This window comes from Carcharhinus amblyrhynchos, chromosome 7 (assembly GCF_965287045.1).
Source record: "Carcharhinus amblyrhynchos chromosome 7, sCarAmb.v2.hapA, whole genome shotgun sequence".
NCBI classification, from domain to species: Eukaryota; Metazoa; Chordata; class Chondrichthyes; order Carcharhiniformes; family Carcharhinidae; genus Carcharhinus; species Carcharhinus amblyrhynchos.
This window is the reverse complement of record NC_137330.1, coordinates 96,064,324-96,083,564: the sequence shown is the minus strand read 5'-3', so window position 1 is coordinate 96,083,564 and position 19,241 is coordinate 96,064,324. Positions and strand designations below refer to the sequence as shown.

Here is a 19,241-nt window from a genome sequence, read left to right as displayed (position 1 = left end):
TGCCAGAGTCCATGTAGACAACGTCAACTGCACTGACATCATCTATCTTCTTGGTTACCCCTTCAAAAAACTCAATCAATTTTGTGAGACATGATTTTCCACTCTCAAAGCCAAGCTTACTGTCCCTAATCAGCCCTCATCTCTCTAATTGCCTGTAGATCCACTTACCTAGTACAGATATTAGGCTCACCGGCTTGGAGTTACCAGGGTTTTCCTTACAGTCCTTCTTAAAGAAAGGCACAATATTGGCCACCTTCCAGTCTCCACCACATCGCATTATTGGGATGCAAATCAGTTTCACACTGGCCTCAAGCAGGCTGTTGATGATTCAAATATCTCTCTTAGGAAACCCACAATTTGTTCCCTGTCTTCCCACAATGTCCTGGGATACATGTCATCTAATCACAGGGATATATCTACCTTGATGCTCTTTAAGACTTCCAGCACCACCTCCTCTGTAAGATGTACATTTCTCAAGACATCCTGAAGTTCCCTAACATCCGTGCCTTTTGCAACAGTAAATACTGATGAGAAATATTCATTTAGGATCTCATTCATCTTTTGTGGATCTGCATATAGATGACCTTGTTGATTCTTAAGAGGCCCTACTCTCTCCCTGGTGACTGTTTTGCTCTTTATGTATTTGTAGAAGCTGTTTGGATTCTCCTTTGCCCTATTTGCCAAAACAATCAGGGACAGAAAGAACACTCTGGGTGGGATTTTCACACCTGCCGCACCGCCCCAAAGCCAGAAAATCCTGCCCAAGGTCAAAATCCCTTGCATGGTCAAGTCACGGGTAGATAGATTTCTGATCGATAAAGGAATTAAGGGTTATGGGGAGCAGGCGGGTAAGTGGAACTGATCCACTTCAGATCAGCCATGATTTTATTGAATGGCAGAGCAGGCTTGAAGGGCTAGATGGCCTACTCCTGTTCCTATTTCTTATGTTCTTATGGTCCATGTCAAGCTTACTACAATTCCCATGGGATGGAAAAATTCCACTCTATGACTCTGACTGAGGCAGCACAGTGGTTAGCATTGCTACCTCACATATCTAGAGACCCAGGTTCCCGCCTTGGGTGACTCGGGGCAAATTGGTGATTTTTGACGAAATTAAACCAGAAAGAAACAAAACAGCTATGGGGACTGGAGTGTGTTTCCCAATGCAGAGGCTGACAAGAAACCACACCACATTTTCCATTCCCGGTGTAATTAATTATGCATCCAGGAGTTTTATAGAACATAGAACACTATAGCACAAACAGGCCCTTCGGCCCACAAGTTGCGCCGATCATATCCATGCCTATAAGCCTACCTATAACTCTCAATCCCATTAAATCCCATGTACTCATCCAGAAATCTCTTAAAAGACCCCAGCGAGTTTGCATCTACCACCACCGATGGCAGCCGATTCCACTCACTCACCACCCTCTGACTGAAAAATTTACCCCTGACATCTCCTCTGTACCTGCTCCCCAGCACCTTAAACCTGTGTCCTCTCGTAGCGACCATTTCAGCCCTGGGAAATAGCCTCCGAGAATCCACCCTCTCTGTACCTCTCAACATTTTATAAACTTCTATCAGGTCACCTCTCAATCTTCATCTCTCCAGGGAGAAGAGACCTAGCTCCCTCAACCTATCTTCATAAGGCATGCCTCCCAATCCAGGCAACACCCTTGTAAATCTCCTCTGCACCCTCAGTAGCTTCCACATCCTTCTTGTAGTGAGGCAACCAGAACTGTGCACAGTACTCCAAGTGGGGTCTGACAAGGGCCTTATAAAGTTAACATAAGAACATAAGAAGTAGGAGCAGGAGTAGCCATCTAGCCCTTCGAGCCTGCCCCGCCATTCAATAAGATCATGGCTGATCTTAGTTGCAGCATTACCTCCTGACTCCTAAACTCAATCCCTCGATTCATGAAGGCTTGCACACCATACGTCTTCTTGATCACATCCTCCACTTGCGAGGCCGATTTAAGAGTCCTGTGGACCCAGACCCCAAGGTCCTTCTGTTCCTCAACACTGCTAAGAGTCCTACCCTTGATATTGTACTCCTTCATCCCATTGGACCTGCCAGAATGGACCACTACACGTTTATCCACGTTGAAGTCCATCTGGCACTTCTATGCCCAGTCTTGCATCCTATCAATGTCTCGCTGCAGCTTCTGACATCCCTCCAGACTATCCACAACACCACCAATCTTCGTGTCATCAGCAAACTTACTAACACATCCCTCCACTTCCTCATCCAGGTCATTTATGAAAATGACAAACAGCAGGGGTCCTAGAACAGGTCCCTGGGGCACTCCACTGGTGACCGACCTCCATGCAGAAAAAAGGAGGTGGAGCAGACTCGATGGCATGCATCCCACCACCACATACAGATGTCATTTTTAAAAAGCTCCCAACGCCACTGACCCACTGTTGAAGAAAGAAGATGCATCTCCAGAAATATTCTGAGACTGAAGATGAACTGCAGTGAAGACAGTGAAGATGGAAGATCCACCTGATAGATGCTCCCTCCATCCACTGCAGTGGTGTTGTGTTCCAGGATCTGGGGTCACCAGCGGCCTTTTAACTTAGCTCCAGAGGCAGTCCGAGGCATTCTTCAGATAAGCCCTGACATTTGCATACCACATTTGTCCAGAAGTGTTCTGGACTGATGCGATTTTCCATGGACATCACAGAGAATTGGATGTGGGTGAAGATTCCATACGTGCCTTCACCATATCACATCAGTTTTACATCGGCCTCGAGCAAGATTCCTGATCCACCATGGCAGGCAGCATCGCAAGTTCCCACCGTAATTTCATTCTGGAATAAAACCAATCTTTGGCTTCTGGTCGAATCCTCCAACCACCACCCTCCACTCCACCCACCCAACATTGATCCCTCTGGTAGGGGCATAGGAGAATTCCACCCTTTATATGTCACATTAGCAACCCTGGACACCAGTTTTACGTGCACAGGCAAATGACTTGCACACTATCACCTCAACTGGCAGGAACAAAAACAGAAAAATGCTGGAAAATCTCAGCAGGTCTGACAACATCTGTGGAGAGAGAATAGAGTCAATGTTTTGAGTCTAGATTACCCTTCGCCAGAGTTCAAAAAGTTTGGCATAATGGGCCTCCACTTGTTTTTCCAATTGATTGGATTCACGTCACAGTGTTTGCGCCATTGAATATATTCAAGGCTAAGTTCAGTAGATTTTTGATCAGCAGTGGAATCAAGGCTTTGAGGATGGGTGTGGATGGTTGTGCAGTATACAAAAAAGTGGGGATAAAATCCCATCTGATCAGCCATGATCTTATTGACTGGCAGAGTAGGCTCGAGGAGCCAAATGGCTTACTTCTGCTCCTAGTTCTCATTTTCTCAATCAGACATGATGAATCATCAAATCTATCTATGTCTAGTGGCAGTGTCCGAAATTGAAAATTTCTGCTTTAGATTGAACTTTGTTGATCATTGCTAAGATATCGATGATATATGAACTAATCCTTATTTGAAGAACTTCTCAACATATGTAATCATTTACATAGCCATATTAAAAATGTAGTCTTTCAAGGTACCAAATATGAGACGTAATCAAGATCCGCTTCCACCCTAGTCAAGCTAATAAGAGTGAGATTAACTCTGAATTGTAAGTTAATGGAGGAATGGGGTGAGGTAGTACTAATAGCCTTAATAGTTTAGGTCGTAATACATGCAATTGAGCTGATGTCATTTAGAACAATTCAGGCAACAATTAAGAGGCAAATAATCAAAACACCAACAAAATTTAAAGAACGAGCTCAAATAACATACGTATTGATATTTGCTGTAATTATTATATTCAGTGTTTCTAGCTAATAGCTCAGTTTTAATAGGAATTGTGGAATCAAAGGTCACCCATTGGCTTATTATCGTTCTCTTGTTATTCTCAAATCCAACATAGTGTGCTTGACACCACCATATATTTTGAGTTAATTGATTTCTATCTGTCTCTTGTATCGCCTTTATGTAGGCTATGCTGGACGTGGCAGCGAACAATGGCTGGCTCGTTACAGCGCTGAACATTATCAACCTCATTCAAATGGTGATTCAAGGCAGATGGGTACATGACTCCTCTCTGCTTACCCTGCCAAACATTGAGCAACAACAACTCTACCTCTTCAGGTAATCTCTACAGCTACTGTGAGATAAGTCTCATCTTAAAATTGACTTTGTTATTCAGTACACAATCATATTAAGAATGTGATATGGTCAATGGATATGCGAGGAAACCTCTAGCTGTTCCCAGTTTTCTATATGCAAGGGTTCTAACTATATGAGAAGCAGCAGTATACACTGGAGAGGCAAAAAATTAAAAGCAACAAGGTTAACGTAACTATGCATTTCAATTCATTGTTTTTGGATAATAAAGGCATAAGAAAGTAAGTATTGTTTCCACACACAAATGAAGTGCTGGCAATTTAAAAAGATTTCTGGAATATAGTCTGTTTCGTTTGAACTCTTAAGTGAATACATTGTAGTGATCATTAATAATGAAAACTTTTTAACAAATCCTATTAGAAATTCTCTGGGGATCAAGCTTTGAAGAGATTAACTGTGATTTGTATCAAATACTTGCACCTCCCAGAGCCATATGTGTATGGCTCGTCCTGGCTATATAAAGCTGGTACAGACTGTAGGCAAGGTAAACAGATTGTCTTTTTCTGTAGGTAGTGATTTTGACAGTGATGTCTCATACTAACATGCCTATTGTCAATTAACAGGTTGGCAAAGGTCACACATAATCCTTAGTTTCTGTTCTTCAATGAACTTGTTTTAATGTTATTAATGATGTAGTTATATGATAAATCCCATAAGTGATACAAAGGGATACAGACAGATTAAGTGAGTGAACTCCGTCTGCGATAGATTTGGTCAATGTGGGGAAAGTGTGAGGGCATCAACTTCAGACCTGAGAAAGACAAATCCGAATGTTTTCTTAGAAAAAGTTTATTTATTTATTCATTAGTCACAATTAAGGCTTACATTAACATTGTAATGAAGTTACTGTGAAATTTCCCTATTTTCTTAATGGTGAGAGATAACAGAGCCGTGGAGAAACAAAAGGATTTAGGTATCCATGTACACAATTACAAAAAGCTAGTACAGGTGCAAAAAGTAATTGAAAAGGCTAGTGGAATGTTGGCTTTTTTTTCTCTCAAGGATTGCAATTAAAATTGAGGAAATGATGCTTCAGTTGTGTAGAGTGTTAGGCAGACTGCATCTGGAGTACTGCTTTCAGTCTTTCACTGAACCCTGGCTCAGCAAACATACTTTGCCTTAGGAAGGGTAGAGCATGAATTCAGCAGCATTATGGGTTAAATTATAAGATCAGGTTTCACAAATTTGTCTTGTTTTCCTTGAAGTTTAGAAGTTTGAAACGTGATTTAATTGTATATAGTTATGGAAGGATTTGATTAGGAAGATAGAGAAAGTGTTTCCTCTAGTATGGAATCTGAACCCAGAGGCATAATCTTTTTTTTAAATTAGAACATTTGGGAGTTAAATCAGAACACAAAGGGTAGTTGAAATCTGAAACTCAATCCCAAAGGTTCTAGAAGTTAAATTGAAATAGTTATGGTGATGTAGTGTATCAAAGGTGGCATCATTTCAGCCTCTTAGTCAGGAGGCTGTGCCAATTTAAAATTTAGTTATCAGTGGCACAATTAGGCTTATTAACATTGCAATGAAGTTACTGTGAAAATCCCATTGTCGCCGCACTCGGGTGCCTGTTTGGGTATACTGAGGGAGAATGTAACATGGCCAATGCACCTAACCAGCACGTTTTTCAGACATGGGGAAAACATGCAAACTCCACACAGACAGTGACTCAAACTGGGTCTCTGGCACTGTGAGGCAGCAGTGCTAAGTATTGTGCCACCCAATGTTTGGGCCTGTTAAAGTCTACAAAGCTATTCTCCCTAAAGTTTGCACCAAATATGTGCTTCGATACAGGAACATTGTACATTTCCTCTGGTAATTGTTGTATTTAGTTCAGACAAATGTAATTGATACAGTTGGCTTTGGAATCAATGCAGTGGTGACTTTCCAAGATGTTACCAAGACTCCAAAGATTGTGAGGAGACATTGCATAAACTAATGTTATATTTCCTGGGACACAGGCTAATTACTGGAGCCTGGAACACAGGCTAATAATTGGAGATTTGACAGAGGTTCTTGGAATTTTGAGAGGAATTGTTAGGATAGTGAGAAATTTCTTCCTCTAGTGGGTGGTTCCAGGCCGGGGAACAGAACCTTAAAATTAGACCCAAAACAAGGGATAAAGGGATATGGAACCAAGGTGGTTGAATGATGTTAGGATACCAGTCTGCCTTGATCTCATTGGAAGCTAGTACAGGTTTGAGGGACTGAATGGACCAACTTCTGTTCCTATGCTCCAGCCAATTGTTGTTGCAGTTTAAATTGCACAAGTTTAGTCAGCCAGAAGTCCCAAGTTGCCTGCGTGTGTGTATGATTTTGTATTAATCTTAAATTTATGTGCCGATTTATTTTGTTAGGAAATGGAATGCAGGCAAAAGGAAAAGCAGCTCCAAAGGTTACAACGGTCCTGTTGAATGTCTTCCTGAATTGATAGCTGCATGTGAATGGAGGGAGGACACATTTCGTTCCATTGTCGCTGATGAACTGCAGCCTGCACAGATCTCTCAAGTAATTTATCATTTCAACCACCTCTATTTTCCTCTTTTGTTGGTTTATGTGTTTCTCTTTTTATTTAAATTCGGAAACATTTTCAGCAGTTTTTAAGGGCCAGTGACAAATATACCCATCTTTGGCATCTGTTCTGCTGTATGAAATGCATTAGGTATTGGTTTGGTCTTAGCAATTTGGATCTGGCTTAAGGAAAACAATTTTGTAGCTGTTCTAAGCCAAACAAAGTCTATTTTTTGAAAGTTGTTCCCAACTTCCGGTGGAACACTTGAGGCAAGAAGCCAGAAGGGAGGGGTTTAAGATAGTTTAAATAGTAGGGCTTCACTGGTCAGTTCCAGCACTGTATCCAACATCAACCTAAGAAGCAACTTCCATTTCAGTTCCCACAGCAGCCATTCTTGGTCAGCTCTGAAAGAGATTAGTCAGTGTGGGAAGTTGTGTACCATGGAAGCTGCCGTCATTTTTTGCACCTCAATCAAAATGAGGAGATACTCCAGGTCATCTGTCTGGACCGAATTCAAACTTAGCAACCAGCGACAGAAGGACAGTGGCACCTCCTGCATCACCTAATCCCCCAAACACAACATCATGACCTGATCGAGAGACCTGCATTGAGAAAAGAGAGGCTATTGAGACTCGCAGTCCTGCCCCTTCTGCCACTTGAGACCATAAGATAGAGGAGTAGAATTAGGCCATTTGGCCCATCAAGCCTGCTCCACCATTCAGTCATGGCTGATCAGTTTCTCAACCTCATTCTCCCAGTTTTTCTCTGTCGCCTTTGATCGCCTTATCATAGAACCATAGAACATTACAGCACTGAAACAGGCCTTTCGGCCCTAATTGACTGTGCCGAACCATTTTTCTGCCTAGTCCCACTGACCTGACCTGGACCATATCCCTCCACACCCCTCTCATCCATGTACCTGTCCAAGTTTTTCTCAAATGTTAAAAGTGAGCCTGCTTTCACCACTTCATCTGGCAGCTCATTCCACACTCCCACCACTGTCTGTGTGAAGAACCCTGCCCAATATTCCCTTTAAACTTTTCCCCCTTAACCCGTGTCCTCTAGCTTTTTTTCTCACCTAGCCTCAGTGGAAAAAGCCCGCTTGCATTCACTCTATCTATGCCCATCATAATTTTATACACCTCTATCAAACCTCCCCTTGTTCTTCTATGCTCCAGGGAATAAAGTCCTAACCTATTCAACCTTTCTCTGCAACTCAGTTTCTCAAGTCCCGGCAACATCCTTGTAAACCTTCTCTGCACTTTTTCAACCTTATTAATGTCCTTCCTGTAATTAGGTGACCAAAAACTGCACACAATATTCTAAATTCAACCTTACCAATGTCTTATACAACCTCACCATAACATTCCAACTCTTATACTCAATACTTTGATTTATAAAGGCCAGTGCTCCAAAAGCATTCTTTATGACCCTATCTACCTGTAACACCACTTTTAGGGAATTATGTATCTGTATTCCCAGATCTCTCTGCACTCTTCGGTGTCCTACCATTTACCTTGTATGTTCTACCTTGGTTTATCCTTCCAAAGTGCAATACCCCACACTTGTCTGCATTAAACTCCATCTGCCATTTTTCAGTCCACTTTTCAAGCTGGTCCAAATCCCTCTGCAAGCTTTGAAAACCTTCCTCACTGTCCACTACGCTTCCAATCTTTGTATCATGAATCAAGAACCCATCTGTTTCTGTCTTAAATACCCTCAATGACCTCTCTCCATAGCCTTCTGTAGCAATGAATTCCACAGATTTACCAGCCTCTGGCTGAAGAAATTCCTCCTTGTCTCAGTTCTCTTTAACCTGAAGCTGTGCCCATGGATCTTAGTCTATCCTACTAATGGAAACATCTTTCCCACTCTATACAGGCCTTTCAATATTTAATAGTTTTGATGAAATTTCCCCCTCATCCTTCTAAACGCCATTAAGTATAGACCCAGAGTTCTTAGATGCTCCTGAAATGTCAAGCCTTTCATTCCCCCCTTTCCTGGGATCCCTCCCACTTTAACCGTGCAACCACCCCTCTCACCATCACTGCCCTGTAGTGTGGAATCCAGCAACAGTAGTAGCCCTCTGGGCAGTAGCTCTCAACGGGCTGGACATCTGCCCACATAACCTTTGACCTGAAAAACCACCCACCGCTGTTCAGTACTTCAGTACTGGCAATTAATACAGCCCTTAAAAGAGGCAATGCTGCCTCTCCAGCTGGCAGGAGAAATCCCAGTCGTCTCCATTAAATATCGCATGTGGGTTTGGTAAAGACCACTATGATGAAGAAAAGCACTGCAATCATCCAAGTATTAGATATTTCATTGCTGTGATATGCCTGAAGTACAGAGTTCATCAGAATAGACATATACATTTGACATCAATGCTTGTGTGACAAGGCAGTCAGAACCTGTGCATGGAGCTTTGTGAGCTTTCTGGTGATGTGAGTAGTCAGTACAAATAACATGAGGTTAAAAACTCAGGCTGTGCAGATTTAATTTTGTGTGGAGGACAGTCAAGATAGCACCTCATTGTTTACCAGTGTGCGTAAGCATTATTGTCCTAACGCAGCTACAGAAGATAATTTATTACTTAAATATACCATAATTCATTACCACAAGGGAAATATATGACTTTGGGAGGAAGGAGAAAAGTAGCTGTAAAAAAACACTACATATTATCAGTTGAACTAACCTGACGCACATGAATTGTGCTATTACCGACTATCAGACTTCTTAAAAATAAACTTCTGTTGCATTAAATTTCTATTTTGGAGAATTTTTTAAAATTGTTTTAACTTTTTTTGTAATTTTAATGCACACAGTGCTGATCACACACTATTGTGTTGAAGTTAAGTACAGGCGTCATAAAAATTTTGAAAGTAGGCATTTAAAATATTACCAGTTGGTAAAATGTTTAAAGTATGGCTTTCGTCAATGAAATTAACTCAGGTTCAAAAACAAAGTGACAACTTATTACCCAGACAGGCAGCAGACAAGAGCATCAAGCTTCTCTCTGGCTGGCCCGCCACCACATGGCAGACAAGGCGAGGATAATTCTGTTGTGGAAAAATATGTGCCAGCAATAAATACCTAATAATATGCATCGCACAGATAAAGTCCCCAAGCACGGTGATATTTTGTGCTGTAAGGAGAGCCAGGGAAAAAATAAATTTTGCCTGGAAATAAGATTGCAATCATTTCGAAAAATGATTAATGTTTTTTTTAAATTGTTATTGTAGCTTGTTCGTTGAGAAAGTTGTTTGGATCTGAAATTTATTCAGCTATCTGCCACTGCCAGTTTGGCATGGCAATCACAACTAAAATATATAAAAAAAATTATTCTGGAAATTAGTGGGTTTAAAGCATCAATTTAAGTGCTAATTGCAGTCGTAATGAGAAAAGGCAGTCATCACTGTGAGATTTGCATCTGTTCTGCCATCAGTATGCTCTGAACGGCTGGCGACCAGCAGAAGATTTGGCAGCTAATTAAATAATTGCATGCAGGGAGGTGTTCTCATCTGATTCAAATGATGAAGATTAATCCTCAGATAAATATGTTTTGCCCGTATTGAAATGTTTTAGCAGCCTCGGCTGCAATAGCCTAGATTTTATTTTTAATCAAAAGGCAGCTACTATCTAAGAGCTTTATGGTATATTTAAGCAATAAATTATCTTCTGTAGCTGCGTTAGGACAATAACGCTTACGCGCACTGGTAAACAATGAGGTGTTATCTTGACTGTCCTCCACACAAATAGCACCAGTTGTTCCTTAATATTACAGGCAGCTAAGAGTCTTCCAGAAAGGCAAATGTTTTGGCAGTACATTCAAAATGTTTTTTTTAAAGCCTCTGTACTTATAACCTGATCTCCCCAGTTGCTTTTGACGGCAATGGTTTTTTTTCTCACCATATTTTTTCAGAAAATTGGATATCATCTCAATGATTTTAATTTTCGAGTGCTTAGTTTGTTGAGGTGCTTTTTTTAAAGCATTGAAGTATTCACATCAATTTTTTTGTAACATGTGGCAACAAACATCATCATCTTTCCTCCTGAATGAGGAGGGGTCATAAACAGTAATCATCTTCTACACTAACAGGTTGGGCAAAGGGAAGCTGCTTTTGCTGCACTCAGGAGAGGATACAAGCAGCTGCCCTATTCTACCCTGAGGAGGCAAGGAGATTCTACTTTCAGAGGAAAAAACATAGGCATTTCAGAAATAAATGTTCAAATTAATGTAACAGGTTTTACTTCACAAATAAATGAAAATATTAACAGCTTTATCAGATAATGGATCATGCCTGTAAAATTGCTTAATGTATTATGTATCATCTTTTGCACAGGTTTATGTTACAAAAAAAAGTGTTGTATTAAGATAGAAATCGTTGCTGCAATACATATATCAAAAATCAAAAACATTAGAATTAGTTAGAATAAGATCTCGGTAGGTTGTGTCTCAAGCATAAAGTGATGAGCAGTAATATTTGTATTATTCACAACTATATTGTCTCACCTAAGTAAAATAATTAAAAAATCAATGTTGGATTTCCCTGCAATTTCGATATAGCTTAAATTGTGCTAAAATTGCAACTGTTATTTACTTCCATTGTAAAGTAAAACATAACGCTCACAAAGATATTCGAGCCTAATAGTTACCAATAGTTTCAGAACAACTTGCATTTGTATTAATTTTTAACATAGAAAAACATAACAAACAAGGCTGATTTGCTGTCAAGCCAAATCAAAAAGGATCAGAAAAGGGAACCAGATATTTTGGTCAGAATGTCATAAAGAAGGAAATAAAAATGTCAAGGCAGGAATGCTTGGGAGAAGATAAGGTGGAATTCCAGAAGTAGAGCCAAGGCAGATGAAAGCCCCAAATGATGCAGCAAAAGGTGCGAAGGATGTACATCAGACTGGAGTCAGGAATGGAAAGCCAGGGATGACATAAGGCAATTGTTGGTCTAGAGGAAATCACAAAGATGAGAGGGCCAATGTAATGCAGGATTTAACCTGCAGATGAGAATTTTAACTTAGGGTATTGAAGCCATAGTAATCAATGACAAGTAACATGTCAAGTGGAATAGAATATGAGAGGAGAGAGCCAGCTAAGAGCCGCCTCCCATCCTTTCTGCTGACCCGCTCCCTTTCTGCCATCCACCTCCTTGTTCCCTTACCCTCAGCCCCATTGCATTACCAATATCCTGACCTCGCTCACTTTTGGTCCGGAAGTCCGTTGTTGAACCTAGGCTCCTGATGCGTACATTGCCAATAGTTGCCATTGCTCCCTGTGATGCTGAAGCAAGGGAGAGCTGCTGGTCTTGGATTGAAATCCTGCTTCCTCAGTCCATAATCCCAGAGAAGTCCCTTGGCTGGCCACTTAAGTGCTTTACAGGCACTTCATCAATGGAGACAATGTGGAGCTCCTGACAGTGGGTGAGATCCCTATGGCCAACAGTAAATTTCAGCCATAAACTCAACATGGGATCAAACAGAATTCTGCAGACTGGTTCAGCCTGAGGTAGTGGTTGTGGGTGGTGGGGGGTGATACACTCTGACAAAGATGCATAAAATCCCAAGAGCAAAGGCCGTGGCTTTGGCCTTTCTGATATTTCAGTGGAGGTAGTCAATGTTTGGAGATTGGATCTGGAAGACAGTCTAGGTGAAGAGAGATATTTGAGATAGAGAGAGAAATAAAGCTGTGAAAGTGCCCCATTTAGATGTTGTCACCAAAGAGCAGCATGTAGTTAAGTAAGAGGAGAGGGACAAGGATGAATACTTATGAGGCTCACAAAATCACAATAAGGAGTTAGAAAGAAAAACTATGAATAAATTAGTAATAATGAAACTAAGCACAGGTGATTACACCATTATGGACAATGGAGGAAAGACATTACAGTAATCCTGCGGTTCAGTGTGCTGAAAGCTGCAGAGAGGTTAGAAAAGACAAGGAGGTATCGTGGCTGCAGAAAATATTGTTCCTGACTTTAGTTAGACTTTGGAATACAATGGGAAGCACTCCTTATTGGAGGATTTCAGACAGGGAATTGTGGAAGGAATTGGAAAGGCAGAAGAAATATAATTAAATCATTTGGCCATGGGAGATGGAGCAGTAGTTGGTGAGGAGAGCAGTCTGAGGAAAGAACCAGCATCATCTAGAAAGGTGAACAGGAAGGGAAATTAGATAAGTAGGAATTTAGAGGGAGCGGGAAGTAGATTTCATGGGTGAAATCAGACATAGAAGGAGATGCAGAGAAATTGGATGAATAGACGATTTCAGTAACGTATTCCATTCAATGATATTCAAATTTCGATAATGTTGACAAATCTTTGTCTTTTACAGTATGCACTTGTGATGCATATGGTGATTATCCCTTTAAAGACAACACAGCAGAAGAGGGACTTAATTGAGGGACCAGTTAGGATAATAGTTGGTATTCACCCCAGAGGGTGGAGCTCTCTCTGAAACAGAAGACAGTTTGAGTCATGTAGAAGACACTTTGGGACTGGGGCAACTGGTGGGCTGCTGGTTTCTGGACAGTTTTTCCTCATTAATAAGTACCCTTTGTGCTCCTGACAAAGTCTGTAGCATGCATCATTGCAGAAGTTTATGTCTAAATATGAATATGTGCATACACTTAATGTAGTTTAATTGGAAATTGCTTTATTCACTGAGATTGCTGTAGCTGTCTAAGGATTGGGTAATTATTCCAAATTCCGTCATCCTGTTAGGCTTGGAATTTCCTGTCCCATCTGCCAATCATCGAGGTTAATCTGAATGTCAAGGGCTGGTGGGAAAATGCTCCGAAAGGAAAAAGTGAAAAGCCTCTGCCTAATGTGGGCACTGGCTTCCGAGATGAAAAGAACTGGACTTCACTCCATGCGGATCAGGAATATGTTCTCCAGATCAACCTACGCAGGCTTGCCCTGGTGCGCAACAAGGTATGAATTTTGACTTCGGTGAGAGATAAAGCCAAGGGAAGCACAAAACTAGCAACTGATCCTGTACCATTAGTTAAATCTATTCGAACATTCAATGAGATCACGGCTAATCTCTATCCTTTTTTTAGTTCATTCACGGGATGTGGGCATAACTGGCTAGACCAGCATTTATTGCCCATTCCTAACTGCCCTTCATTTCAGAGGGTATTTGAGAGTCAACCACATTGCTGTGGATCTGGAGTCACATGTAGATGAGACCAGGTAAGGATGGCAGATTTCTTTCCCTAAAGGACATTAGTGAACCAGGATGGGTTTCTACAACCATTGACAGTGGTTTCATGGTCATCATTAGGCTTTTAATTCCTGATTTTTATTGAATTCAAATTTCACCATCTGCCATGTTGGGATTTGAAACCAGGTCCACAGATCTTGCCTGGGGTCTCTAGATTACTTATACAGTCACGATATCTCAAAACTCCATTTACCATCCTTAGCTTCATACTTTTCAAAACTTTGGCCGGAATTTATGCAAATTTCCTGCTTAACATAAAGAGACATAACTCTGTCCATCGGGAGCAGGGACATCCTACAATAGACATTCATATTCCTCAGGCTCAATTATCATCTATCAACAAGCTCCTGATCTCAGCTGAGACATTGTGATACATGTCTTATGTATGTTAACTAGGAAGTTCCTGACTGAAAGTGGATAGCTTACTGCAGAAAACAAGACTCAAGACAAACCTCTTGTTATAATTCTGATGTCAGGCACCTGAATAACATTGTAGAGGCTTGAACCTCTTGGCTGCAATGGAGCACTGTACAGAGAGAGAATATGTTCTTCTAGTGTTCCCAACTCAGACACCAGCATAATGCAATGGTTGCTTCCCACTCAGAGAATGAGGAGTAGAGGGGCAAACAGGTTTTTCTCTCAAATAAAGTTCAGCAAATGTGGCTAGGACCCATTGTATCTGGATCCCAGTCTGACCTCTGGCCCTTCCACGTGCTTCCGTCAAATTGTAACTGGATGAACCCCAGAATTTTTAAAATTAGTATTTGATATATGTTTGTGTGCTCTCTGTATATATAAGCAGTGCTGTTTGAATGACCAGAATTTTACCAGGTCATTTGTAGCCAGTTTTGAGGTGGGGATAGACAGTAAAATGGTGTGGCAATGCAAAGGGTCATTTGATGATGGCCTCCCAGTTACCTCGCAATGGTGGCAGATGAGCCTCCTGTGCAAAGCCCAATCAAGCCACATAAGTGGCCAGTTAAGGGCCGCTTCCTGTGTCCAGTGGCATTTAACCAGCAGCAAGGGATCCCACTGACATTTAGGGAGACCGACAGGTAAACCCTGGTGGTAGGACCAGTTACCCTTCTTCTCAAGCACTCTTTGGCTCACAGATGGGGCCCCAGCAACAATGGTTGCCCTTTGGCAAAAATGCAAACTGCTCACCAAATCCCTGCCCTCCCACGCAAGGACCTAACTGATTTGTTACAGACCCCACTTACCCTGTTGTGAGGGCACGTGTTGATTGCTATGGGCAGTCAATCCTCTGATCAGCTTTTCTTTTTGGCATGCCACCATCCTTGATAGTGATGACTACACAAGTAGTAGCTGCCCAGAGGCAGTCCAGGTCCCACTAATCTTAAAATGACGGGAACCATAGAATCCCCACAATACAGAGTGACACCATCCCTATCAAGTCTGCACTGACTCTCCAAAAGAACATCCCACTTAGGTCATCCCTTCCACCCTAACCCCATAACTCCACGCACTTACCATAGCTAATCCACCTGTTTGGATACTAAGGGGAATTTTGGCATGGCCAATCCATTTAATCTGCACATGTTTGGATAGTCGGAGGAAACTGGAGCATTTGGAAGAAACCCACACAGACACAGGGAGAATGTGCAAACTCCACGCAGACAGTGACCCAAGGCCGAAATTGAACCAAAGCCCCTGGCGCTGCGAGGCAGTATAGTGCTAACAACTGTGCCACTGTGCTGCCTTACCAGCACTTCACTTTCGGGTGGTGGAGACTTGAGGCTTAATGTGTGGACTGTACAGAAATCAGAGGTAGGCGGGCACTATTAATAGCACAGTTGGACTGTGTGCTGGGTCCCAAGCTCCATTCCACTGCCTGGAACAATTTCACAGAGAGTGAAACTGCCACAGCAGGGCTCTGCATCTGGATGTAGTTGGCAGCCAGCAGGACTTAAGGGCCTGTTAAGGGCAGTTGGAGAGGACCAGCGATGATTTTCCCAGGGGCAACCTCTTAGTGGCAGACAGTGAGGGGCCAACACTTCAGGCAAGCACAGAGGCCCTCCCAACCAACCTGGATGCTGCAGGTTGGTTGGGAGATCTCCCTTTAGGAGTGGCTTTGCTGCAAAGCCACTTTTTAGTTTAATTTTTTTAAAGTTGGAGAGAGCACCCATGTCTTTACTAGCCTTCCATCACAGCCAGATGTTCCTTTCAGGCTAGAAGGTCTCTGATTGTCCCACCAACGTTGAGAGCACATCTAAATGTCCTTAATTGGACATGCCTTCTGGTCATGAATTGGCCATGTTGGAGAAAATCAATAAGAGTGACTTGCCCAAATGTGCCAATTCTGACCCACTTTTCAACCTATTGGCAGAGTTCCAGAAGCCCACAGCAAATATTCTACCCTTGACTAATTCTGGATATGAGAACTGTACCAGTGAGTGTAGGTCAGTATCCTTTTAACGCACTTAACTGGATTTGTGGGGTTGGAAACAAAATTTGCAGGCTAGCAAAAGCTGGAGAATCTGGTTAACACTGCTGCCTCACAGCGCCAGGGACCAGGTTTGATTCCTGGCTTGGGTCACTATGTAGAGTCTTCACATTCTTTCCTCCCACAGTCCGAAAGGCATACTGGTTAGGTGCATTGGCCATGCCAAATTCTCTCTCAGTGTACCCAAACAAATGTTGGAGTGCGGTGACTAGGGGATTTTCACAGTGACTTCATTGCAGTGTTAATGTAAGCCTACTTGTGACACTAACAAATAAGCTTTAAAAGATCTAGCTGTATAGGCTGTGGAGAGTAGAAATGTCAGAAGATGTTAAACAAGGCAAAAATATAAAATAAATGGTAAGGCAAATAAAAAGAAAATCTTAAATGTACACCTGATGAAGGAGCAGCGCTCTGAAAGCTTGTTGATTCCAAAAAAACCTGTTGGACTTTAACCTGGTGTTGTGAGACTACTTACTGTGTCCCCCCAGTCCAACACTGGCGTCTCCATATCATATAAAAATGGATCGTGCAAAGCGATAATATTGGGAATCTAGAATCATAGATTGAAAATAGGAAATCATGACTTAATGCCAATAACTGAAATTGGGTGGCGACTGAATCAGGATTAGCAATGTGTTATTCCAGATTGGGAAACATCCACTGCATTGCCTTTATCTGTCCCTTCTTTAAACAATTCTATGGGACAAAAACACAAGCTGCATTTCAGAACTCAGAGCTGACTATAAAAATTAAAAGGAAAATTAGGAATTAAAGGCAAGGGATAAAACATTATTTTGTTTGCAAACTGTAGCATCAGTGTAGAATCCACCAAGGCAGATTGTTGTAGAATTTTTGTCTGACACACTCGCAATAGCATTGAACAGATATTTGCCCTTTGTAAATAAAGTTTGCAGGTTGATTCATGATGACAGTGCTGTTTTTTTAATTAAACAGCAGTACAAAAACTGGTTTTACGTTGATCAGATTTACATATAAATGGCTTTCGCTGTTAACGTCCCAAGGACCATCATGGAACTTTATTTTGCTGGAGGCAAACATGTTCTAAAGGCAATACATTGCTTTCTAAAGCAGTTTCTTTGCACTGTATTTAATTGTAACTGGTAGGCTGGCAAAGAATCAATGCTGTGTCAGGCATGTGAAAAATATTGCATTTTTGTTCATTAAAAAAAATGACAGTTATTAGTTATTGGAGTAATTATGTACTAAAGAAGGATGCTCTCATTTGGTTGGGCTATGTTCAAATTTGACTTCCCAATTTACTAAGGTTCATTTCACTTCTTGCCCTCTGTGACGAACAGACAGTTTTATCTAGCTGCACTGCATCCAAGCTAGCTGCCAGAAGTGGAAGCACATTCTTCACTGCTGCTGCATTACATGAAACGATTATAAACTTGTTGAAGCAAAAAGTCAGCACTGAAGCAGTTTGTGGATTTTTTGGCAACACGTTAACTTTTGCTTCCTTTCCCACTAATAGCTAACAGACCTTTTAACCAGAAAGTTCAGCTCGTGGTAGCTTGGTGGAACTCTTGCCTCAGGGTCAGAAGGCTGTGGGTTCAAGCTAATAATTTAGACATTGAGTTGCTGAAGGAGTGCTGTGTTATTGAAGGAGATCATCAACCTCCCTTTGCTAACACCACAAAAAAACAGATTGAATGGCTACTTAAATTATTGATGTGTGCAAAATGGCTGCCAGGTTTCTTAGTGGTACGGATGAATCTTAAAGATACAGTGGCACTATTCAGAGACGCTGAAGAGGTTTTCCTGAAGTCTTGAGCAACATTCTTCCCACAGCCAAAAGCACCAAAAATGTCATTAATCAGTTACTTGGCTGTTCACTGCTTGTCGAACATTGCTGATGCAGAATGACTGCCGTGTTTTTTTCTAAATAAATATGATTACCGCACTCAAAAGCAATTTGTTGTGTGAAATGATTCAAGGTCTTTCAATGTGATTTAAAAACACTGTGCTGAATAAATGCAAGCATTAGTATTTATAAATTCAACTTAATAAACAGCAAACTTGCTCTGATCTGTTTTCTTGTGTTGATCATCAGGGAAAGTATGACAGCAAAGCCATTACACCACGCTTCCCAAAGGCCAAGGATGAGGGCTGGTTTGTCATCCTAGGGGAAGTGGACAAGAAGGAATTAGTGGCTTTGAAACGAGTGGGATACGTTCGAAATCGAAGCACAGTCTCTCTAGCTTTCTACACCCCTGAGACCACTGGAAAGTAAGTAAAATGCTGTCATCCCTGACTAATATAGTGACTTGCATTTACATGGCACCTCCAACAGAGTAAGGTGTCCCAAGATATTTCACAGGGACATAAGGAGAGAGTGGTGCTGAGCCAAAGGGGTAAGTGCTAGGAAGGGTGAACGATAGCTTGGTCGATAAAGTGTGGGTTAAGGAGGGTTCCAAGAGAATTGAGGCAAGCAGAAAACTGGAGAGTTTAAGGGACAAATTCTAGATCACGGGGCCTAGGTAGTTGAAGGCACAACTGTCAATGGTGGTCCAGAGATGTGGGCTGGGGTTGGGCTTAGGAGCAAGAGTAGGCCATTCAGCACAGAAAACCTGCTCTGTCATTCATTTAGATCATTGCTGATTATTTACTTCAACATCAGTTTTCTACACCATCCCCATTTTGCTTGCTGCCATTAGAATCCATGCTCAGTGATTGAGCCTCCACAGCCTTCTGGGGTAGAGAATTTCAAAGGTTCATCCCCCTCTCATTCCTCCTCATCTCAGTCTTGAATGGCCTACCCCTTAGTCTGAAACTGTGTCCCCTGGTTCTAGACTCACCATGTGGAGATGCCAGCG

The 19,241-nt window shown here is 41.7% G+C and overlaps 1 protein-coding gene across 1 annotated transcript in view; it reads left to right on the top strand.

Moving 5' to 3' along the window:
* Positions 1 to 19,241, top strand: part of ascc3 (activating signal cointegrator 1 complex subunit 3) — a 522,713-nt gene that overhangs the window by 499,670 nt on the left and 3,802 nt on the right. The window contains exons 38-41 of the mRNA XM_080192820.1: positions 4,007 to 4,158; positions 6,552 to 6,702; positions 13,439 to 13,648; positions 18,479 to 18,654. Coding sequence (XP_080048946.1) covers positions 4,007 to 4,158; positions 6,552 to 6,702; positions 13,439 to 13,648; positions 18,479 to 18,654 — 689 coding nt within the window. The remainder of the gene's footprint in view (positions 1 to 4,006; positions 4,159 to 6,551; positions 6,703 to 13,438; positions 13,649 to 18,478; positions 18,655 to 19,241) is intronic.